The sequence below is a fragment of the Cynocephalus volans genome, chromosome 3 (genome assembly GCF_027409185.1).
Source record: "Cynocephalus volans isolate mCynVol1 chromosome 3, mCynVol1.pri, whole genome shotgun sequence".
In the NCBI taxonomy this organism is placed as follows: domain Eukaryota; kingdom Metazoa; phylum Chordata; class Mammalia; order Dermoptera; family Cynocephalidae; genus Cynocephalus; species Cynocephalus volans.
In genome coordinates, this window is record NC_084462.1 from 168123721 (window position 1) to 168143691 (window position 19971).

At 41.5% G+C, this 19971-nt stretch overlaps 1 protein-coding gene across 1 annotated transcript; it reads left to right on the plus strand.

Moving 5' to 3' along the window:
• The first annotated feature begins 7302 nt into the window (after positions 1–7302).
• LOC134372791 (patched domain-containing protein 3) lies at positions 7303–16939 on the plus strand. The gene is given in 6 exon segments (XM_063090154.1): positions 7303–7431; positions 12817–12889; positions 13833–14231; positions 15060–15656; positions 15659–15747; positions 16925–16939. Coding segments are annotated over 6 exon segments (1302 nt in total).
• The last annotated feature ends 3032 nt before the right edge of the window (positions 16940–19971 follow it).

The window sequence follows — 19971 nt, forward strand, 5'->3', positions numbered from 1 at the left end:
AACTTCGGAGTGCAGGTATCCCTTCAACATGATGATCTCCATTCCTTTGGATATATACCCAGCAGTGGGATTGCTGGATCATATGGTAGCTCTATCTATAGTTGTTTGAAAAACCTCCATACTGTTTTCCATAATGGCTGCACTAATTTACTGTCCTGCCAACAGTAGGAAGATTTCCCTTCCTCTGCATCCTCGCCAGCATTTGTTATTCTCGGTCTTTTTAATAATGGCCAGACTAACTTGGGTGCGATAATATCTCAGTGTGGTTTTGATTTGCATTTCTCTGGTGACTAGTGCTGCAGAGCATTTTTTCATGTACCTGTGGCCATTTGTGTGTCTTCCTCTGAAAAATGTCTATTCATCTCCTTTGCCTATTTTCTAATCGGATTATTTGAGTGTTTTACTGTGTAGTTGTTTGGAGGTGAAAGATCTATGCAATGAGAGCTACAAAACACTGCTAAAAGGAATTAAACAGGACATGAAAAGGTGGAAAGACATAGCATGCTCTTGGATGGAAAGAATTAACATTGTGAAAATGTCCATTCTACCCAAAGCAATATACAGATTCAATGCAATCCTCATCAAAATAACAATGACATTCTTCACAGAAGTAGAAAAAAGAATCCAAACATTCATATGGAACAACAGAAGATCCCATATAGCCAAAGCAATCCTAAGCAAAAAATGAAAAATAAAGCCAGAGGCATAACACTACCTTACTTCAAATTACTTTACAAAGCTATTGTAACAAAAACAGCATGGTACTGGCATAAAAATAGACACTTGGATCAATGGAACAGAATAGAAAACCCAGAAATCAACCCACATACTTAACAGCCAACTGAAGTTTGACAAAGGCAGCAAGAACATACACTGGGGAAAAGACAGCCTCTTCAATAAATGGTGCTGGGAAAATTGGACATCCATATGTAGGAAAATGAAACTGGACCTGTACCCCTCACCATATACCAAAATCAACTCAAGATGGATTAAAGAGTAAAATATAAGACCTGAAACCATAAAATCACTAAAGGAAAATAAAGGGGAAACACATCACATAATAAGACTGGGCAAAGACTTTATGAATAAGACCCCAAAAGCACAAGCAACAAAAGAAAAAATAAATAAATGGGATTGTATTAAACTAAAAAGTTTCTGCACAGCAAAGGAAACAATCAACAGAGTAGAAAGACAGCCTATGGAATGGCAAACTATACATCCAACAAGGTTTTAATATTCATAATATGCAAAGAACTCAAACAACTATACAGTGTAGTGTTTTTTAATTTCTGTTTCCTTATTGATCTTCTGTCTGGTTGTTCGATTTATTATTGAATGTGGAATATTAAAGTCTCCAGCTATTATTGTACAAAGATGCATTTTTCTCTTCAATTCTGTTCATTTTTACTTCATACTTTTCAGAGTTTTGTTGTTAGGTATATACATGTTACTTATTTTTTTATCTTCTACATGAATTGATCCTTTCATCATTTCATCAATATATAAAGTCCTTTTTTTTATTCCTCTAACAATTTTTGACTTAAGGTCTATTTTTTCTGATGTAATATAACCATTCTTTTGCGTGCTGTCTGCATGGAATATCTTTTTTTTTTTTTTCACTCTTTCACTCTCAGCCTATCCTTGTCTTTGGATCTAAAGTGTATCTCATATACACAATATATAGTTGGACTATGTTAGCTTATCCATTCTGCCAGTCTCAGCATTTTGATTGAATGTTAATCCATTCACATTAATTAATTATTTATAAGGTAGAATTCACATCTACCATTTTGTTATTTGTTTTCTGTATATCTTAATTTTGCAGTCTTTTATTCCTTCATTCCATCCTTCTTTTGTGTTAAAGAGGAATTTTGTAGTGTACCATTTTAGTTCCTTTGCCATACATGTAGTTCCATACATATGTAAAATGTTTTTTTTTAATTGTATATTTATATACAAAATTTTCTTAGTGGTTACCCTAATATTTTTACTTAATATCTTAATTTATAACAATCTAGTTTAGAATCATACCAACTTGATCTTATTAGTTTGCAAAACTTTGCTCCTATATCGCTCCACTTCCTCTTCTTACTTTGTGCTATTATTATACAAATTACATATTTATGTATTATATGCCCATTAGCACAGATTTACAATTATTGCTTTGTGCAATAATAGGAGGGGAAAGTTACAAAGAAAATATACATTTATAATGTCTTTTATATTTACCTTGTACTTACTTTTACTGACGCTCTTTATTTCTCCATGTGTATTCCAGTTACTATCTCGTGTCCTTCCATTTCAGCCTGAAGGATTCCCTTTAGTATTTATTTTAGGGCAGGTTAATTAGCTTAGTGGTTTGCTAATAATTATATGGAGATTTTCTTAAATGCCTGAGACAAATAAGTTTTCCACCCTTTGCCAAGTGTCTCTGTGTGTGTGTTGGGGCATACCTCCAATGCTGGAGATATTTTTTGACTCTGCCTTAACCTCATTTCCCACTTGAGTAGAGCTTTAAGGTCAACCAGAGGTGAGATATTAGTTACTTCTCCATTCTTTCTGGGGCAAGCACACAGCCCTGAATTTTTGTGTAGCCCTGTAGATCCCCAGTAATATTTTGGAGCTTTTCAAGGCCCCTTGTGGAAACCTCATTCCCAGGATTTTCCTTTTAAGGCTTTTTGGCCAGCCTCGTTTGCCCCAACTTGTTTCACAGCTTCACGCACCTGCAATGTTAAGCAATTTCTGCTGATTATTTTAAATAAATACCCTGTGGAATGGATTTCTCTCACTGGGTGATCTCTGAGTCAGATTAAATAAAGACATGCCCTGTAAAGGAGGTTTTACCAGGAAGCTGTCAGATAGGTCAAATAATGACAACTCTCTGGAGATGGGATCTTTTTTGGAAACCTCCAACCCTTTTCTAACTTTTTCAGTGCAGGCTAGGCTGTTAGTGTTCCTAGTTACAGTGGTTGTAAGGCTGTCGGTTTTCAAGGCTACCATAGGAGCTTGGCAACAGGAAATGGGACTAAAGCAATTTAAAATGCCAAAATGCTCACTGTTTGTACAGATATTCAACTGGTATTCTAGAATAAATGCTTTGGTTATTATACAGAGTTCTGAAAAAGTTAATTTTGACAATTTTTGCCAATTTTTCATTGCTTTTATGGAGGAGTGGATTTGCAAAGGTCGTTACTTCATCATTCCAGGAGTACTTTCCCCTGAGTGTTATTTTAAGCTGCTGAGTTTGTGGCAAGTTTTTTATATAGCAATAGAAAGCTAATCCATGGGTCAAGGCCAATGACAAGATTAAACCACAGACCTGGGATCAGAGCTTCAGATATGCAAAGGGCTATTGTGTATCTCCTAGGTTACCTCTGGTTTGCCTCTTTCTTTTTTTCTTTAGGAGAAATTGCTTTCGTCTTGGTGCTTTTGCAGATCCCTCCACCCCACTCTTAGGAAGGGATAACCATAGACAAAATCTTTCTCTTGTTTTATAAATACCTGACTTTTGTTTATCCTTTCCATGATTCTTGCTTTCAATGTGGCAAGCAGTTGTTTTTTTTATTCATTCAGCAAACATTAATTGTGCAATGGACAGGGTGACAAACCATCCTAGTTTATCTAAGACTTTCCAGTTTTCAGCACTGAAAGTCATGCATCCCAGAAAATACCTCAGTCTCTGGAAAACTGGGGTGTTATCAAACCCTAGAATATCTAATGCCTATGGTAAAGGGGCCAAATGGAAGCATTTAAACTCCGTGGTCCAGAAGGTCTCTCTTGCAACTATTCTACTTTGCTGTTGTAGCACAAAGCAGCCATAAACAATGTGTAAACAAATAGGCATGGTTGTATTCCAACAAATCTTTATTTAAAAAAAACAGATGGAGGTCCAAAGAAGATATACATGTGGCCAATGAGCATATGAAAAGATGTTCAACATTATTATCCATCAGGAAAACACAGATCAAAGTCACAATGAGATACCACTTCACACTGGGATGAAGTGTGATGGCTACAATAAAAAAGACAGACAGTAACAAGTATTGGTGGGGATGTGGAGAAATTGGAGTCATCATATTTTACAGATAGGAATGTAAATTAGTGGAACCATTTTGGAAAACAATTCAGCAGTTCCTCAAAATGTTGAACAAACAGTTGTAGTTTGACCTAGCAGTTCGACTTCTAGGCACACGCCCAAGGGAAATGAAAACCTATGTTCACACAAAAACTTGTATACAGATATTAATAGCAGCATTATTCATAATAGCAAAAAATGGAAACAATTCAAATGTTCTTTAACTGATGACTGGATAAACAAAATGTGGTATATATATGATGAAATATCTCTCAACCATACAAAGTTCAAAGTACTGATTCATGCTACAACACGGATAAACCTTAAAAACATTATGTTAACTGAAAGAAGTCAAGACAAAAGGCCACACATTGTGTGATTCCATTTATATGAAATGTCCAGAAAAATCAAATCTGGTGATTGCCTAAAGTGGGGTACAGAAGGAATAGGGGGTTGGAGGATAATAACTAAAGAGTACAGAGTTTCTTTTGGGGGTTATGAAATATTCTAAAATTGATTTTGCTGACTATGGTTACACAGTTCTATGAATGTACTAAAGACCATTGAATGGTACATTTGAATGATTGAATTTTATGGCTTATAAATTGTATCTCCCTAGCCCCGCCCCCACCCCACCCCCACCACTACAACTGCACATCCAGGCCAGTGACAGAAGCCAGCTCAATGCATAGGAGGTCCTGGAAGACAGGGGCCATGGGCCCTAGCCCCCGCCACCACCACCGTCACTACATATCCAGGCCAGCAATGGAGCCAGCCCTATGCCCAGCATTCTGAGAGATGGGGGCTGGGACAGCCCCACTGCTGCCCACAACCAGATCCTAGAAGAACCAGTGTGGGGGCTGAAGACCTTGGGCTCACACCCCCGACACCGCTAACCAGCCCAGTGATGACCACCAAACCAACACTGGAAGCCCCCTGGTCTCCCAAGCTTTGGCAGTGGAGGGCCAAGAGCTTTAGTCACACCCCCTTGACATCTGCATTCAGCCCAGCAATGACCAAGCCACTCCTGGAAGCCCCCTGATCTCCCCTGCAGGAATGAGGGGTGCACCATGGGCCTCAACCATGCCCCACTCCTTCCTCCTTCTCCCACCCTATTTCCTTCCCCATTTCCCTCTTCCCTTCCCCTCCAACTTCTCTGCAACAGCATCTTAGAATGTAAAAAAATGATAATAAATAAACTTTAAAAAAAGAAATACACTACTTGTCCTTCATTTTTGAATGATAGCCTTGCTAGGTATAGTATTCTTGGCTGGCAGTTTTTTTCTTTTAGTACTTTGAATATACCATCCCATTCTCTTCTGGCCTGTAAGGTTTCTGTTGAGAAATCTGCCATTAGTCTGAAAGTAACTCCCTTATATGTGACTTGATGCTTTTCTCTTGCTGTTTTTAGGATTCCGTGTTTGTCTTTGAGTTTTCCCAATTTGACTATAATGTGTCTTGGAGAGGACCTTTTGGGGATGAATCTGTTTGGGGCTCTTCAAACCTCTTGGATCTGAGAGTCCACATCTCTCCCAAAACCTGGGAAGTTTTAGTATTCCACTATTATTTAGTTGAATAGGTTTTCAATGCCTTACCTTTCTCCTCCCATTCTGGAACACTGTGATTCAGATGTTTTTGCACTTAAGATTGTCTGATAGCTCTCATAGAGTTTCTTCATTTTTTTCAAAATTCTTTTTTCTTTTCTTTTTTTTTTTTTTTTTTTTTTTTTTTTTGGTCCATCTGAGAAGTATTCAAAAAGACTGTCCTTTCCTCTGTTTGCTCTAGTCTGCTGCTTAAGCTCTCAGCTCAGTTGTGTGTTTTTATTTCGTTGAATGAATCCTTCAGTTCCAGGAGTTCTGATACACTCTTTTTTAAGGTGTCTATCTCTTTGTATATTTCGTCCTTCATATCCTAGATAGTTTTTCTCATTTCATTGTGTCATTTGAGTCTTCATGTATCTCTTTGAGTTTCCTTAAGATTGTTGCTCAGAATTCCTTTTCAGTCATTTCAAGTGTTTCCTGCCGTATAGGGTCTGGTACTTGAGAATTATTGTATTCCTTTGGTGGTATCATATTTTGTATTTTCATGTTTCTAGTATTCCTATGTTGATGTCTGGTCATCTGTTAGAGCAGTTGCTTCTTCTATTACTTTTGAGTGGCTTTAAGGAGAGAGACTCTCTTGTAGGTGTGTTTTATATTGACTGTTGAATAGGGTGTTTTAGTATTGATTCCAGGTAGACACAGTAGTGTAGTTTCTATATGGTTACTTCAGTCATGTTCAGTGTCAGAGTTGCATGTGAGTACCTCTATGGCCTGGGCACTAGGGCATTTAGTGGTTCCCTGCTGAGGTTAGTAAAACTGTGTTGGGTCATCAAGAATGTGGATGAGCTCTTGTGTTCTCAGAAGAAGTGCTTGGATGCACTATCACTCTTTGGCTGGGGTGGGTTGCCCTGGGAGGGCTTGTTGACACCCCAGCAAGTGTCCTCTGACCCTGATAGGTGCTTTGTGGTATATTGGAAGTCCTCAGGTTGAATGGATGACCCTGGATGGGGTTTCTCTTTCCTTGTACCTACCAGAATAGGCTCCTCCTGGTCCTTGCTTCCTGCAGTTGAGTCAAAGGCCCCACCTTGTCACCAGCTTATGGGCAATAATCTACATTGGTCCTGACCATCTTTGTATGGCAACCTATGAACCAAAATCTTTGGTTGTGCGAACACCAAAGTAAAAGAGTAGCTTAGGAATGATAAATAGGTCTACCAAAAAAATTAAAGAGCAGGAGACCTCAGACAAAAACTTCTGAAATCCAACTGGACACTAAGAAGCCTCCCAACCTGGGGGCAGGTGTGGCTCCTGGATTGGCCCCAATCCTGGTCTGTGGGAGTAACTCTTTAGGCTGTTATGCTCTGTGGCCCCTTTCTCTGCTCTCTGGGAGACTGTGGTTTTTATTCTCCTTGGTTGCATCTGATCTGAGTGTTGGCAAACATGCCCCATTGACAGGAAAGTTTATAGAGCCTTTGAAGCCTCTTTTATGCTTGTGAAGGTTGGGACACAGGAATTGGTTTAGGCCTCAAACAGTTTGAGGGTTTTTGAACTAGTCTCATGGTTTCTTTGGTAACACAATTCCTTCAAAACCCTACATTTATGATATATTTTCTTTTAGTCAGACTCACATGCAGCAACTAGACCCAAAGTCCTTTTCTAGACATAGCTCTTCTTTATAGACACAGAATGCTTTCTTTGACTCTTCCTCCCTCTGCATCTTTCTCCCAATTTAATGACAACTTCTCTGAGGCTGTTAGGCTTCAATGGGACCATCACACCCAAGACACTGTACTGAGCCAAGAAGTTTTGCTGGAAGTTTTATCTCTCTTACCTTTGTGGTTTGCAAGCAGATGGCTATCTGGACTCAAGTCTCTGTGCCCTTCTAATCCCCTTTTATTTCTCCTTGCAGACCAATTAATTATTTCGTAAGGCTATTTTTTCTTCTAACAATTTGCCAAATGAATTCCAGAGTGGCCACCATCCACCCACACTTTGTTTCAAACCAGTTCTTGGGTTGCTGGTTCCCACATCACTGCAAGTGAAAGTTTTATCAAAGGCTTGCCACTGTATAACTTATGTCTCATGTTTCCATTGGTGATATTTGTTCCTTCACTGCCTACCACCGAGACACTAAGCAAATGCCACGTAGTTCAAGTTTCTGTTAAATCAGCACCCGCTTTCTATGGGCATGAGAAAGCAACATTAGCTGCTACAACAGACAAAAACTAAATATGGCTTAACTTAACAAGTGTTTATTTCTTATTCATCTCACAGTCCAAAGTGGGTCAGGTGGCTCTCCATTTTATAGAAAGCCATCTGCAACATGAGGCCTATAGTTACCATGGAAGGGAATGAGAGACCAGAAGACCATCCTGGACATTTTTAAGAGCCAGATCTGAAAGGGGTTACATCACTTCTTCCCACATTCCATTGCCCAGGATTCAGGTATACAGTTTCATCACAACTACAAGGGATATGTACATGCTGCGAAGGTGAAACAGGGTGGTGAACACAGAGAATTATCTCTGTCACACCATGTCTTCTTGTCATTTGGCTCCTTTTTTTGATGGTGCTCTTCCTCCAGTAGCTTCTTGAGAAGGGTTACAGAGAGAGGTTAAATTTGGGGACCTCACATGTCTTTAAATGTCTTTATTCTAGCCTCACATTTATTAATAGCATGTTAATAAGATTCCTGGCTGAAAACTTTTATTTCCTTCAGAATTTTGTAGCCATTGCACCAGTACCTTCTTGTCTCCAGTGTTACTATTGAGAACTGTTCCATTGTAGGAATTTTTCTTGAAGTTATTCAGTGGATTATATTATCCATTTTTTGTTGTTATTGTCCTTTCTTAATGCATGATATTAACATATTAGACCATGTGAACTACTTTTATAATTGTTTTCTGTCCTATTTGTTATGTTTGCCATTTTGTTCTACTTTCTGAAGATATTTCCTCAATGTTACCTTTTTATTCTTTCTGGGTTCTGATTTTTACCATCAAGTTTTTAATTTCCAAGAGCTCTTTTATATTTTCCAAATATTTCTTTTTAAGGCAGCCTGTTCTTCATTCACAGGTGCGATCTTTTGCAAAAAAAAAAAAAAAAAATTGAGGGTATTATTTATCTGAAGTTTTTAATGCACAATTGGTTTCCTCCAGAATGTTTTCTTCTTGTTGATTTTCCTATTAGAAGCCTTCTTCAGACCTCTGCTAATCATTGGCTGTCTTCTCTCATGGAACACTAAAAATTAGATGATGAGACCTTGCTGACTATGAAGATTTGGTCATTTCTTTGAGAGAAGACCTTCCAGGGTTCTGCCTGGATGCCAGTATTCTGCAACATAATGGAAGGTGGCTGGAGGTAGGAGTGGGGTTTCTATTTTCCATAGACATATCTTGGTTTAGCCATCCAGTTTTCAGTTTGGCACCCTGTCTTCAGTCATGCGTGGCTGTTCCTGGTACAGAGACCCTCTTTTTCCCTTTCTGGATAAAAAGCTTAGTTTCATTCCTAAGTGGGAGAAGAGTGGTTGCCCTACAGGTATGGAGTAGGGGAGAGGATCTAGAGGTCTCATCACTTCTTAAGCAGCTTGCAACACTCTTTTTTCTTTTTTATTGTAGATTCTCACTCTTGGAAGTCTTTGAACCAACAGCCTTCCTCCTAATTCCAGAGACTTTTGAGGATTTTGTAGTGTAAAGCAGGTTGCTTCGTCCCTTCTCCACTGCTGTCTGAGAATGGAGACTGTCAGTTAAGTCAGTTACCGCTAATCCATTTGTTTCCCAGTTTCAGAAATTTTGCTTACTCTGGGCTCCAGTTTATCCCTTCGGTATTGCCTCAGATCTGGGCAAGAGGGGCCTGGCTCTGAGCTGCTACCATTTTAAGGAGGTAAAAATTTCTTGGATCCAAGAGTATACCCACCCAAAGTCTTTACCATCCCCTCTGGGGTCACCCTCTAGTTATACAGGATCCCCAAATTCCCTTTCCAAGTAGTTCTCAGGACATCCAGAGCCTGAAAGGATTTCTTCTTGGTTCAATCCAGCAGATCACCTTGCCAGTGTTGTATACCCTAGGCCTAAGGGATGGCCAAGAAAGGGCTCTTTGCAAGAGAAAAGAATGAGGCTGTACCTGTGCTGCAGTTGGGGTGCCCATATGTGTGCACCTCCCGCCTCTTCCCAAAGCCAATCACAGCTTTAACAAAAGTAAGATTAATCTTGAAATTACACCCTCTGCAGTTATTTGGTATCGACTGGTACGACGATACACACGTATTTCAATTCTGCCATTACTAGGGCATATTTGTCAAGGCAGAAGAATAGACTATAACAGTTTGTTGGCTTCCTTTACAACTTGTAAATATTTAGGCATATGGCATGGCCATCTACACTCTTACTCAGGGACTCTGCAAATATTAGAGATGGCCTGCTCCCCATCTGTATAGCTTTATACCCTTGAAAAATAATTTTACTGTCAGTTTTTAGAAGTGTTTCAGGAGAGAGCAAAATTAGACATGTTTGTCTAATCCATCGTCTTGAACAAAAAGGGCCCCTGCTTCACTTTGCACTTGTGACCTTTCCATGGTACCTGACACTTCCACAGCTGCTATGGCTTCTTTTCTCCTTTTAGTTCTTTCTGTTTTTGTCACTGTCAGCATCACTTCTGCTCACAGTAGTATGCACAAAGGAGATTCATGAGAAATATTTATTCCTGTGTTTTTGCACGAGAACACTTCTGCAGTTTTTCCTCCCATATATATTTTTTTCCATATATATATATATTTTTCCCCCCTTGGGTCAATTCAATTTTCTCTGAAATTTTTAAGGTCCTCTAATTTCTTTTCACTGTATCTTATCATCCTGCCTTATTCATCCTTGGGTTCCATGCAATGTTTAGCATAATTCCTTGCTCATAGTAAAAACCCAAATTATATTTGTTCAACTGCACTGCATTAAATTGTAAATTCTTAAAATCTGTGCCAAGGGACATTGTTTGTATGTCACTGACATAACTTGATTATTTAGGCATGGTCATATTTGCCCTCTGCCAAATGAGTGGTTAATTGTACTTAGTGGCTGTCTCAGAATTGTGCAGGATAGTCTCAAAAGTACATAATAGAGAGCGGAAATTCTGCCTTTACCCAGACTTCTTGTGATTCCCGGGGGTGAGGACCATCTGATAAGATAATTTCTGAAGTTCTCGAAAATTACTGTTCTCAAAATATTTTCCTCTGAATGTGTCCTTATGTGTTACTACTGTGACGGAAGTGACATTGAGGCATCCCGTGTACCTTCAGCTGTGGGCTAGTGAGGACAGAGAAGAAGCTGGCACTGTGAGAGCTAGAGGAACAGACTCGGTTTCAGAGGTTAAGAAACCCCTAACAAAAGAGAAGAGAAGCTGCAGCCAGCAGCTAAGCTACAGCCCCCATCAGGACATGATAGATCCAGGAATGCTTTCAACCAGCATTAATAATCAGAACTGTCAGACCTCTTAGGTCAATCATGGGAAGAAGATCCCAGAGAGCCTGACAATTCGAATTCAGAAAACCAGCACTGTAATGAATCTAGGCCATCTATTGTGTGACATCAACTACTCCACTGAGCATTTGGGGACATGTGGATGTGTCCGTTCTCCCAGAAGAATAAAAACATCTAAGAAAATTATTCAGCTGGCCAAGAAAGTGCAAGATTCTGATCCCAGCAAGGAGACTGTGGGAGCTCATCATAAATGCAGGCTGACTTCTGCCTTCAACCACCTTTGCTGTGGTTTCTGGGCTGTCTGAAAGATCTCTATTCCAAAGACTCACTTCCTCACTAAGTCCATGTGTTTTGACATCCCCCTCAATCTCAGTTGCTTAAAACAAAAGCAAAAGTCCCAACACCCTGCCTGTAAAAATAAAGAAAGACGTATTAATTTGGGTCAAACAGGAGACATTTGCTGTAGGAATTTTCAGCCAAATCTAGGTATGAATTAGCCAACTCAGCCTTTTAAACCAAGGGTGATCTTTCAGCAGGATGAGGGAAAAACAGATCTCAGTCCTCAGTCAAGAAATTCCACTTAAAAAAAAGTGGGGGGCAGGGAGCTTACAGGTTTTATCCTATGGTTCCTGCAAAACCAAGAACTCCCAATCAAGATGTCCTCAACCACTGTCTTCTCTGGACACATATTGCCGAAGCTTCCTCAATTGCTAACTTTTTCTACTGTTGGGAGCTGGGAACATGTTCCCCAGGCTTTTTCTTATACCATCAAAAAAAAAAAAGTGACTCGACCTGCAAGCAATTTAAAATACTGCATTGATAATGAGAAATCTGACTAGATCCAGAGAAAAAATGAAATGAACAAAAGCTGGATTTTAGGGCTTGGGGTTGAAATTAAGACCTTACAGACCAGAATGTGGGTGTTAGGAGCTGACTTCATCCAAAACTAAGCATAGCTTCCAGAAAGGTTCAGAATGACCTCTATGCAATAGCTCCCTCTAGCTTTAGATTACTCAACATTATATTGGGCTTTGAGCCTTGGGTTTTATTGAAAGCCCATGGCAGAGTTGGAACAAGAACCCAGGATTCCTCATTTCTGAAACCCTGCTCATCTCTTTCTCCCGCCTCTGCCAAGAGGAAGTATGACTCAAGCAACACTCTATTTTTGTGGGTTTTTTAAAATTTTTATTGAATCAAAATTGATTATATATATTTTGGGGGTTCAACATTGAGATACGTTGATCAAATCAATATTACTAGCATATATATTGTTATGAATAGTAATTATTCTTTATGCCCCTTGTCCAATCCCTCCCCCCCCCAATTATCCTAGATTTCTTCTCTCCTTCTGAAAGAATAATGGTTACTCTGTTGATTTGTTGCCTAGATGATCTGTCCAATGCTGAGAGGTGTGTTCAGTTCCCCCAGTATTATCATACAGCAGATGCTTCTTCTGTCACTCTGAAATGGGCTTTGTGGAGACAGACATCCTCTTCTTTTCTTTGTGTCTGCTGGTGACTCTCCTGTGTCAATGCACTCCAATGGCTGACGGACCATCTGCGTGGTGGTTGTGGCATCTAGCCACTTTCACAGCAGCTATTGTTTATTGTGGTGGCTGTGGTGGACCACCCACATGGAGGTGATGTTTCTGGCATGCTCCTTTGTGCTGGCGGTGTGCCTGGGTATGGGAGAGGGGTCCAGTCCCCTCTCCATGCTTCGGGTCCCCAGACAGGCCCTGAGACACTGGTGGTATGAGTGGTTGTGGATGGGGGTCCGGTCCCCAGCTCCACGCCTCATGTCCCCTGGTGGGCCTCAAGGCTCTAGTGGTGTGCCTGGGCCAGAACTAATTTTTTGTCCTTTGCTTACTTCTAAAATGGGGGAACTTCCTGTGGGGACCAGTACTTGAGCTGTGTGGTTGCACTAAATTGCTGCTTTGCTGCTGTTTCCCTAGCAAAGGCTTTTTGTGCGGCTCAGGGTTTAATCGTTGACCTTATAGTTACTTCCAGCTCTCCAGAGATTTGGTGCACGTGGGTTGTGTAGAAACTGATCTGGGCCTGAGTTTTTTCAACAAACCGCACCCCATGCAATTCTGCATTCCCAACCAGTCTCCTCTGAGTGGTCCTGCATTGATTGGGGGCAGATCGGCTGTCTTTGCGGTGTCCCAGTGTTCTGCTGGTGGGCCTGTCTCTCCTACCGCCCATGCTCAAAATACTTCCCATGGGATGGGCCCTGCGCCGGTCCCTTGAGATGACTCACCAGCCTCTGAATGGCTCCCCTTTCTCAGCTTGTTCTGGCTCCTCATTCCTGCGTGTGTCCACAGGAACCCTATTAGTGGTCTTGCTGTCCTGGGGGCCACCAAGGCCCTCTTCTCCCCTGCCACCTCCAAGTAAATCCAACTGAAGGGCACAGCTGCAGCTTCTGCTGGTTCCTGCTCCGTGAACTCAGCGGCTCGAGCCTTAAAGCAGCCACAGCCCGAAACGCTCAGAGCAGTTTTTTCTTTCTATCATCGTGGTTTCTCCCGCCTTCATGAACTCTGTAGGTCTCTCCTCCTCTTCCCCTGAGCTCTAGCAGCCCCAGCTTGGCTGATGTTACATTTTTATAGATGTAAATTGGTTAATTTGTGACAGAGAGTGATGCTGGGGACTGCCTATTCCACCATCTTGACCAGAACTCGTGTTCTTTGTTTTTTGGGTCTTTTAAAATTTTTAATAGAAGTCAATATGAAGATTATGTTTCTTTGTTTTATAGGCAATGGGATAAATGACATGTTTTTCATGATTTCTGCCTGGCAGAAGACCAGCCTCATGGATAGTATAAGACAGCAGATGTCCAGTGCCTATTCAAAGGTGTCAGTGTCCATTACAATCACCACCATCACCAGCATCCTGGCCTTCTCTACAGGGATTATGAGCTCTTTTAGGTCCATACAATACTTTTACCTCTATATAAGAACAACCCTGCTCTTTTATTATTTTTACAACATCACCTGTTTTGGAGCATTTATAGCCTTGGGTGGTAAAATAGAAGTACTCTGCTTATGCTGATTGAGAAAGCCAGAGACTCCTGACCACATATGTCCCTCATTTTAAAAGTTCTGCTGTTTCCTTTTTGGTTCTGTCCCAGATGAACATGGAACTAACACCCACCTCATTGAGACAGGAGGTGCTCAGTTTCCATGGGTTCAGGTTACAGGGCACACCTCTGAGTTTCAAGCCATTCCTCAAGATTTCAGGCCCTTCCTCTAAGCCCTCCCCTAGAGGAGAGTTACTGCTGCTTAGTGGACCTATTTTGGGCATCAACTGGGGAGACTGAGACCACAAATCCAGCAGCTGAGCATGCTCAGTAAAAAGAATTTATATGGGCTTATATGACACCAGTGACCAAGCATCTCAGTGGAAGGGAGTTAATCCTATGAATGACCTTTCACGAGAGGTGCTAAAGAGCAGAGAATATTCCTGAATAGGTCTGGTGCATGTGATAAGATCTGACCAATGAACATGCTCTGAAAAGAGACCAACCGAGCATGTGCAAGACTGTGTTACATAACTGGGAACCACCCCCTTCACTGAGCATTCACTAGTTAGTGAAACTGTGGAGGCCGAATCCCAGCAGAAGGCATTGTTGTCGCTCCCTTTCCTGAGGCCAACATATACCTCGCCAGCTGAGGTGTGTATGCTTTCCTTTTGGGTTAAACTTACTTTTAGCGGGTGGCTGCTCGCTCTCTTGGGCCAGCCTGCACTCTGCACTAAACCTTAAGTGTGTATTTCTTACTTTTGTGTAAAAGTTGGTGTGGGCCCTGCTCAGTCTCTGGAGCTAGGCCGCACTCTCTCTGTGGAACCTGTATCTCTTGTCTGGTATATTAAACCTGTTCTCACTTTCTACTGTGCCTCTGCTCTTGAATTCTTTCCTGTGGCAGAGTCAAGAACCTGGTGAGAAAGTGGGGTGGGTTGAGGCCTGCTATCCAGCCTCCCCAGACCCTATCTCTGACATCACAATGATTTTGTTTCTTTAGAGACTATTTTGGGCCTTTTCTCATGAGCACTGAGTCCAAGCTTTTTGTAGTGCTGATGTAAACTTTGTCCATAGTAAGCAGTATCTATGGGTATTTCCAAGTGCAGAAAGGTTTAGACCTTTGAAGTCTGGCAAGTGGCGATTCCTACATCAGACCACATTTTCACACAGAGGATTATTTTTCATACTGTGGTCCCAGGGTTATGGTTATCGTTACTAAAACTGTTGACTGCTGTCATGAAGATGTTAGGCAAAAACAGGAAAAATATACGGTAAATTTTGAAGAAAATGACCATGTAGTTAAAAATCTCACAGAGTTTTGGTTAACAGCATATGTGCAATATATGAAAGATAACAGACGAGATCTTCATGATAAGAATAGTTTTAAAAGCAGTATTTCTGGGTTTTTTAATATTTTTCCAGTTTTTACTCATGGTGTTAATATTTCATCATCAAATGAAATTGTGTCTTCCCAGAGCTTCATCCAGACTAGTGGTGTTCTGTCAACCAATGAGAAGATGATGATGTTATTCCAATTACAAGGCATAGCTGAAGGGTTTGAAGTCCCCTAATGGTGCATAACCAGGCATTTGTATATTTTGATCAGTATGCTGCAATCTTCAAGCAGCATCTTAGCATCTACAAAACAAAGGTCTGTCAAAGAACATCTCCTTGGGGATCTTAGCAGTGCCTTACTGTTCTTTGGAAAATATTCTCTTGAGACATTTAACATGGAGCTGCCAGCATACAATCAAAGAAAATGGCCTTCAGGCTGAGATATATGGTTAAGTAGAGCAGTTTGTGGGAAAAGAAGAGACCCAACCAGAACAATCAGCATAAATTATTGCTCATCTGTCATTCATAAAGGAAGCTGTTTAGGCTTCCGTAGTTCCTGTTTGGACTTAATCATAAATCTGCTGAAGTGAACTCTGTGAAGAAAGAAAATGTTCTTGGAGCAGACGAAACCAAACCTTGCCTGCTTTTGATTCTTGGTACGAATATAGATAATAAAAGAGAGCTTCTAGATTCTTCTTGGGAGTTTTAAGTGGAAGGTGTCAGAAAAGTTCCCCAAGGCATAATTGGCTTATGGCTGTCCATCTTCCTACCAGCTCAATTTGATCCCTTTGATTCTTTAAGAGGAGTCCTTCCTGTGGAGAAATCAGGCTCAGCAAGCATTGGATTGGTCACCCCAATGGAGAGAAAGGGAGCTATATGGGTCCATGGAGAAGGGATGAAAACTATCTTGGAAAAAATACAGCCAAAGCCCAAAGCGCCTTCTCCTGGATTTGGAGAGAACAAGATAGTGTGGAATGAGTCTTCTCCATGATACTCTTGCCTTGGAAAGCATTATACCTCTGCTCGCTCAGATGAATTCTTGCCTACGCTTAACTATCCAGAGTGGAGATAGACATGTTGTGCCTGAAACTACCATTCACTTGGTAGATCGTCAAAATAAAGCTAATGTAGCTAAGAGAAGCAAGCAGGCTGCGTTAGTACATTTGGAATGCAGATTTTTATCAGGTTTGTACAGGATTTAGGCAGGTATAATATAATCAGGAAATGGTTTTGTTTCCTCCCACCAATGCCTGGGACAGATTCCATCACATGTGAATCAATTTTAGCCACCAAAGAAATAGTTCCATCTTCAGAAATTAAAAAATCTAGTCCAGACCATCCTAAATCAAATCTTTAACCTTGCATCCAATTAAAATTATTTTGTCCACCCATCTCAGTCTTGATTTCAGGTTTAGGAATCAGCATCTGGGGAGGAGTGGTCTGTTTCTCCCTCTTTCCTCACTCCACTCAAAGCCTGCCTCTGGGTTCTCCAGGTAAAAGAGGGATGAGAGGAAAAAGATTAAAGGAATTTTTACTCAATTGGTGCTGTTTGCAGTGCTCTCTTGGCTCTTGAGGAGCCTCTGTCTTATAAATACTGGCTTTATTTTGTGAGGGACGGTTATGGGTATCTTGAAGACCACTCGGGGTACCTCCCATGGCACCATCTCTTAACCCAAGCAATGCTTCCCTCTGACTGAGCTCTTGTGACCCCAACCCCACCGACTCCTGCCCTTGCAGTGTACCTCTTGGGGATCTGTTACCCCAGCAGATAGTCAGTCTTTCAAGACAACTTGACCCTGAATCCATTCACATACATGCCTGATGCCTTGGGGGTACATTCTTGCCCCTCCAAACAATGCAAGTGCAGCTAGCTCAGCCACTGCCTCTGCTCTTCTTGCCCTGCTACTGTGAGCTGTCCCTGCCCACCTCCCACCTTTACACTTCTCCAGCGTACACCTATCAACCTTTCTAGTGAACTCTGTGCTCTTACAGCAGCCCGCAGCAAGCTAATGAGTTTCTCAACCCCAGAAGAAATTCAACTAGGGAATGTGACATGTTCTCCCCTTCAAGCAGACAACCCCAAAGTCTATGAGAAGCTATCGTGTCTGTATTCCATCCTCTTTGTTTGGCTAATGAATGAGAACAAAAAAGAAGCAACAACCTGTCCTTGGCTCTTTTCTCCTCCCTAAAGGGTAGACCCACAACTGGCTTTTGTTTTGGGGGGAAACGCCTACAAATTTCCTTTCAAAATAATTTACCCAATGAACTCCAATCTTCCAATTTATGAGATAGACTTGGATTATGGGTTCAGGTGTTCCAAAAACAAGTCTAGTTCCTCCTGGAAAGTTCTGAATAAGTGTCGAGTTAATTTTTGCCCATTGCCCTCAGCTTTAAGGCTTTAGCTGACGTCACAGTAAGGAGAGAATAGTCACTTTCCATATGCCATTGCACAGATTCTGCCTCTTTGTGAATGAGGTTTACCCCAACCAGGGTAGAAAAATCACAAAATGAGGTGATGGAGTCCTCAGAATGGACTCCACTTGATAATTCAACAGTGATCTCCCCATCTCTACTGAACTTTTCTTTGGCTAATGCCAAGGTGTCCTTTGTTCTGACTCTGTGCTCAGAGTGATGTGTCTAGCCCCAGCCCTATGTATTCTGATCTCTCTATAGGAGGTTGTGTTTCCTTTCCCCAAAGGAATACCAACCAATTTTCAGGGGACTTTCAGACCAATTGGGTGAGTCTTCAAGGCTTTACTTCCATAAGGCACTGGAGCATTACATTATGAAAATTGGCCACATACATACTAGAAATTGAAAATCCGTAACCAGTAGCGTACATCGGCTCATTAAACACAAAATGTTTCTTCTAATCCCAGAAAGCATCATCAGAAGCAGTCAGTTTAGGTGTACCAAAAGATAAGGGACAATGTGGAACTCTGTGAGTAGCATCTGCTCTCAGTTACCCCCAAATGATTTATTGAGAGGAAAATGTTCATGTTATCCAAGCTTAGTTTGTTCCTGGCTCACCTGCCCCTTGTGTTGTGTGACATCAAGGAATAAAAAATCTAATAATACTACACCTCAAAAACAGGCAGATGGTTGATATGTGGCTCAAGGATAATGCCACATAAAGCATCCTAAAACCTAACATCTCTTATTTCTAGAAATCTTGTTACATTGTCTGTCGGTAGTATAGTGAATATGATAGGAAAAACCAAAGCATTCATAAGCTTGAATTTTTTTACAGAGCAAAGCCGTTGAAAGTTAGTTGGAAAATAATGATCTACCATAACCCCAATTTAAGGCAACTTTGACCTTTTCTCTTTCAGAGGTTCCAAGCACTGACAGAACAAGTGCACACATGAATTATCAGCTGGGGTCTGTTCTGAGCACTCTTACAAGGAATGGGGGTCGTGAAAAGGGTGTGGTGAGCAGGAGAGGGGAGAGGAGCTAAGCCTCCACCAGGGCAGCCACAGGGCACTTTCCAGGCTGGGCCAGCTCCCTGATATTGGTACCAGACAGGAGGAGGAGAAACAGCTGAGGGGCAGGACACCCAGGCTGCCTCCACCATCACCCGGTGCCTCCAAAGCAGCCAGCTCTGCCCGCTACATATCTGGTGACCGATGGTGACAAGCCATCTGCACTCCCTCTCTGTTCGCAGTGCTCACATGGGTAACCCGCCTGGCCTCCCAGCCTCACTGTCCCCAGGGGCTCCTGAACCCTGGCCTTGTCTCACTTTTTAGCACATTCCCATTCACCACATTTCACAGGCCAATGTGTTCTCCACAAGTGGACCTTTTGAGGCCTTTAAAGGCTAAAACTCACTGATGCCAAACTCGGGTGGTCCAGTCAATGCCCCCTCACCATTCCCATCTGGGAGTGTCACCTCTGCCCCATTCACATCTTTTAAAAATGCTCTTCCTTTCCCAGTTCTATCTATCCTAAGATAGGCAGAGCCCATGTTCAAAATATTTAATAGCTGGTGTACGGTACAGGCACCAACCAACCAGAACGCATCCCAACAGTAAACAGCAGGGAAGGGCTGGTGCACACCCATCAAATATGAACCCCAAAGAAAGGAGGAAGGAACTTAGGCCTGTGTTTAAGGCCAGAGGCTTCTTCAAGTGTCCCATGAAGGTTTACAGTTACAGCTAACTTGACCGAGCATATTATTCACGGAGGTGAAATCTTGACTCTGTAGGAAGAAAAAGCATCATGCTTATATTTTTAGATTTTTTATTTTTTATTTTTTTTGGTTTTCATGTGGGTTTTTTGTTTGGATTTTTTTTGGGGGGTGGGGGGTGGCATCACTCATAAATATGCATCTCCACATAGAAATTTCCATTTCTAAGCAACTTTCCTTCCAAAGGACAAACCTTTCCACATTGCCATCCTACCATAAAGCTACTAGAAAGTTCCAAGGGAACCAACCGCTCTGAATCGGGGCTTCTTCTACATTCAGCAGGTCAAGAAGAACTACACTAGCCCTCACGAGCTGTCCTCTTTACCACCCCCAGGGGACGGTGCCAGCTGTTTT